Below are 4978 nucleotides of genomic sequence, written 5' to 3' on the forward strand. Positions count from 1 at the left end.
TAACTTTTAAAAAGCAAAATCAAAATGAATAATTCATCATTTAAAGATAGATTAATCTACTTATAGGGGCAATAATTGTATTTACCTGTCTGTGAAAAACTGAAAAACTGAAAGACTATGGATAACTTATACATTACCTAGCTAAAGAGTTTTCTAAAGTCCCTTTAAAATTTCTTTATGATTAATGTGCATTGCAAAAGTAGTTTTAGACACTTTTCGATACACGATAGTTTACTGACATTTAACAATACGTGTAGAGCATTAATTTCCTGATTCCAAGTTTGGCAATCTAAGATCACTGAGCCCTTTGGGAAATTATAGCACATTGACTACATGTAATACTGTTGTTATAAGAACTGTGCTCTCATGCCTATATGGCAATGCAGTGCAAACATGCAAAGAGGTATCCACCTATTTCTGTGTGTTCTCAGCACGAACACAGTATCTGGCTGTGAATTGTTAAGCAGGTTTGATATGCCAAGTTTGTTTAAGGAAGGTGACATAATGATCGGAGGAATCTTCCCAGTTTTAAACAAAGAGATACTCAGCACTTATACATTTGACAAGGAGCCACCTAAAGTGCAGTGTGAAGGGTATGATTTACCACAAGTGGCTTTTTCATTTGTCATGCATGTATGTTTATTTGTGTTTTAATTCTTGACATTGTACTTTACATAAATGGGAAGCAATAGCAGGGTTATTTTATGACTTGTATCAATCACTAACATGTCTTTAGGTTTGACCTGCGAATGTATCGATGGACACAGGCAATGTTATTTGCCATTGAAGAAATCAACAACGATCCTGCTCTGCTTCCAAACATATCTCTTGGCTATAGGATCCTTAACTCATGCTCATCTCCTACAAATACTTTACGTGCTGCTCTAACGCTGGCTAGTGGAGCAGAGGAGGCAAGTGCGACTTCTCACTGCCCTCCAGCTATATCTGCCCTCATAGCAGAGTCTGGATCATCTCAGTCAATAGCTGTGGCTGGAATTCTTGGACCATTTCATATGCCAATAGTAAGAGATAAAGTTGTATATTTTATGATGCTAAGTGATATTTGATGTTTTGGCATTGTATGATGTATCGTTGCATGCACACTGTTTCAGTGTTCCTTTCTCTTTTATAGATCAGCTACTCCTCAACGTGTGCTTGTCTGAGTGACAGAACTAAATATCCTACATTTTTTAGAACAATCACCAGCGACTATTTCCAGGCAAAAGCTTTGGCTGCACTGGTCAAACATTTTGGATGGCAGTGGATTGGAGCCATACAGGCAGACAATGATTATGGACGTAATGGAATTCTTGCCTTTAAGGAGGAGGTTGAAAAGTTTGGGGTTTGTGTTGCTTTTGTTGCATCAGTTCTACGCACGTACACAAGAGATAAATTTCTAGAAGTGGTGGAAATAATAAAACAGTCATCTGTCAAAGTAATTTTGGCTTTTTCTTCTGAGGGTGACTTTTATCCTTTGATGCAAGAGATTGTGAACCACAACATTACAGGAATTCAGTGGATTTCTTGTGTGGCCTGGATAAAAGCACCTCGACCATCCACGCCTGAAATGAATAGATCCTTTGGTGGAACAGTGGGATTTGCAATGCAGAAGATGGCTATTCCTAAATTTAAACACTTTCTTACAAGTATTAGTCCTTATACAGATCCACATGCACCTTTCGTGAAGGATTTCTGGGAGATTATGGTGGGCTGCACACCTGTTTTGCCAGGGGTACATGCAGCTACTGAGGACACAACCAAAAGATGTACAGGCAATGAAACATTAATGAATTCCGAGCATGCTTTCTTTAATGTCACAGAGCTCAGAGTGACCTATAATGTGTATAAAGCGGTTTATGCTATTGCACATGCTCTGCATCAGCTGGTATTCTGCCAACCAGTTGGAGCACAAACAGTAAAGCGATGTTTAAACCTGTCAGAAATAAAGCCCAAGGAGGTGAGAAATTGTTTAACTGAAAGTTACAATCGTTCAAATAGTCTGAACAAAACCAATAATTGAATGTTTATACATACCTAATACATAATCCTTTCCTTTCTAGGTCAGTAAAACGTTACAAAAGGTGAATTTCACAAATCAGTTTGGTGATGAGGTGTTTTTTGATGAGAATGGCGATCCTCCTGCTTCTTATGATGTTATTAACTGGCAGTTGATAAATGGAAAAGTGCAACATGTGACACTTGGTCATTTGACCTTTGCTGCAAATGGTGATTACAAGCTCAGCATCGAGGAGGAAAAGATAGTGTGGAGGACAGGGAAAACAGTAATGATGATGTCTCTCTATTTTTACATGCAGTACACTTCTAGTATCTCATCCTTTAGTATTCTCTTGTTAACACATAATCATTTACTTCTACAATACTTAAATATTTTTTTTGTCACAGGTCCCCACATCAGTGTGTTCTAATGTTTGCCAAGTTGGAACAAGAAAAGCTCAAATTCAGGGAAAACCTATATGTTGTTTTGACTGCGTACCCTGTGCTGATGGAACTATAGCCAACTCAACAGGTAGACAAAAACATATCAAGAGTGTATATCCCGTAAACGTTGAACGTGTACATTATAACATGACATGTTTAGTGTCTACATATAACTAATATTTAAAATATTAATGTCTTACTTGCATCATATGCTTTTTTTAAGTAAATTTTTAATTTATTTTTATCCCAAATGTACATCTAGATACATCACTTACCCTTTCTGTTTATCCTCAACAGGTGCAGCAGACTGCACACCTTGTCCAAAGGAATACTGGTCCAATGAGAGAAAAGATGATTGCATTCCTAGAACAATTGAGTTTCTGAAATATCATGAGCCTATGGGTATAGCTCTAACACTTGTATCCCTGTTAGGGGCCTCTCTCTCCCTTGCCACAATAGTGGTTTTTATCAACTACAGAGAAACTCCTGTGATAAAAGCCAGCAACTTTGAGCTGAGCTCTTTCTTATTGTTTTCTCTTTTTCTGTGTTTTCTCTGTCCTCTCACTTTTCTTGGTCAACCAAGAGTCTGGACATGCATGCTGCGCCACACCGCGTTTGGTGTGACATTTGCCCTTTGCATTTCCTGTGTCTTGGGAAAAACCATTGTTGTTGTCACAGCCTTCAAAGCCACATTTCCTGGCAAGAACATTGCTGGAAAGTTTGGTCATGCACAACAAAGACTCATCATTTGCTCCTGCACTTTGAGTCAAGTGGTAATATGTGCATTATGGCTGACTTTAAACCCACCTTACCCACATATGTTGTTCACATACAGCAATAGGATGATTGTTCTGGAATGTAAAACAGGATCTCAGGCTGCTTTTTATGCAGTGTTGGGATACATAGGGATCCTTGCAATCATTTGTTTGATCCTGGCATTCATGGCAAGAAAACTTCCTGATAATTTCAATGAAGCCAAATTGATCACATTCAGCCTGCTGATATTCTGTGCTGTGTGGATTACCTTCATCCCAGCATACATCAGCTCTCCTGGAAAGTTCACTGTAGCTGTAGAAATATTTGCAATTTTGTCCTCCGCTTTTGGCTTATTAATTTGTATTTTTGCACCCAAGTGTTACATAATATTTCTTAAGCCAGAAAAAAATACCAAGAAACATGTCATGGGAAAAACTATAAGCTAAAAGTTTAAAAACCATTAACAATTTATATTATGTTGCCATTTTTGTGTTTACATTATTATTATTATTATTACATTTATATTACATTAGTAGACATTACGAGTCACTTAAAATTCTGTGACACATTAAATAACAGAGTCTGGGTGTATACATATTTAAATGTAATTTTTTTACAGATAAAGGATTTATAATTAACATTACATTACACTGCAAGATATTTTTTATGCTGCTAAAGAAATGGATGTTTGTGAGTAGTTATAGACCCACACACAAATGCAACACAATTTAAGATAAAAAACAAAAACAGACTCTTGCCTGCTTATCAGTCTCTAACACCATTACAAGCAAGATGCAGTAAATCCTTTGAAATAAACATGTGTTCCACTCTGTACATTGAGTGCTATTCATAAATGGGAGAGAGATCTTAATAATGAATATACTTAGGAGGATTGGAAAGGAGCCATTAACATAGCTAGATCTACTTTTACTTGCAACCGCTTGCTTGAAACCAAATAAAAACTTTTACACCGCCTATATATAGCTCCCAATGTTTTGCATGAGATTACATCGCATGTATCCCCTTTTTGTATCAAATGTCAAATACAGACTGGTACCTTTTCCCATTACTTCTGGGAATGTAAACTAATCAAAAGATTTTGAAGTTCCATATCTCAAGAACTCAGCAATATTTTTAAGAATTGGATCTAAAGGGACCCTGGATTTTTTATGCTTAGTTTACTTTCAAAAGAATCAGCATTAACTTATTTGCAGCATAAACTAGATGATAAACTATTGTTGCTGGCCTGGAAATGTATTCTTATTAACTGGGTTAAGGATAACCCTCCCATTGTTACTTTCTGGTACAGGGAATTGTTAAGAGTTATTCCTCATGAAAGAGTTGCTGCCATCTTAGGAGGAAATGAGGATTTGTTACTCAATGTTTAGTCTCCTTTGCTTACCTACTTCCCAGATGATTTGTCTCAACTGTTGAGGGGGGCCGGTTGTCTTTTGGGTGTCTCTAGGTAATTAGGAAGTGAGCACAAAGGATGGGAGTTCACTTTGTATCTTCTTTTTTAACCAGCAAAATAAGAACAATAATTTGTGTGTACATAAACACCTTCCTCTGCCTTTCCCAATAAATGTACAAAACTGGAGTAAACTTTCCCTTCTACCACGTTCTCTTAGCTCCATTTGAAAGGCAAAACAGGCCTTGAGACAACTGCTGTTTGGCATTATATTTGCATTCATATGTAATGTAGTGGGCCATTTCTGGAAATGATATAGTGCTTTGTACCATCTAGATTTAATACTAAAGTGACCTATATGGTAAATTGTAAATA

General features: G+C 36.9%; 1 protein-coding gene across 1 annotated transcript; it reads left to right on the plus strand.

Moving 5' to 3' along the window:
* Nucleotides 1-495: 495 nt before the first annotated feature.
* Nucleotides 496-3641, plus strand: LOC148098896 (extracellular calcium-sensing receptor-like). Its single transcript, XM_087851547.1, has 6 exons — nucleotides 496-593; nucleotides 737-1022; nucleotides 1133-1957; nucleotides 2061-2282; nucleotides 2404-2497; nucleotides 2737-3641. Exons 1-6 carry the CDS (start codon nucleotides 505-507, stop codon nucleotides 3639-3641), a joined length of 2421 nt encoding a protein of 806 aa, XP_087707673.1. The 5' UTR covers nucleotides 496-504.
* Nucleotides 3642-4978: the final 1337 nt, after the last annotated feature.

This window comes from Neolamprologus brichardi, chromosome 14 (genome assembly GCF_056152115.1).
Source record: "Neolamprologus brichardi isolate AB-2024 chromosome 14, ASM5615211v1, whole genome shotgun sequence".
Lineage (NCBI taxonomy): Eukaryota > Metazoa > Chordata > Actinopteri > Cichliformes > Cichlidae > Neolamprologus > Neolamprologus brichardi.

Coding starts and splice junctions, on each gene's coding strand:
- LOC148098896 (XM_087851547.1), top strand. CDS start 505: ATGATCGGAGGAATCTTCCCAGTTTTAAACAAAGAGATACTCAGCACT. Junction 1,958..2,060: donor CAGAAATAAAGCCCAAGGAG/GTGAGAAATTGT, acceptor TTTCCTTTCTAG/GTCAGTAAAACGTTACAAAA. Junction 2,283..2,403: donor TGTGGAGGACAGGGAAAACA/GTAATGATGATG, acceptor TTTTTGTCACAG/GTCCCCACATCAGTGTGTTC.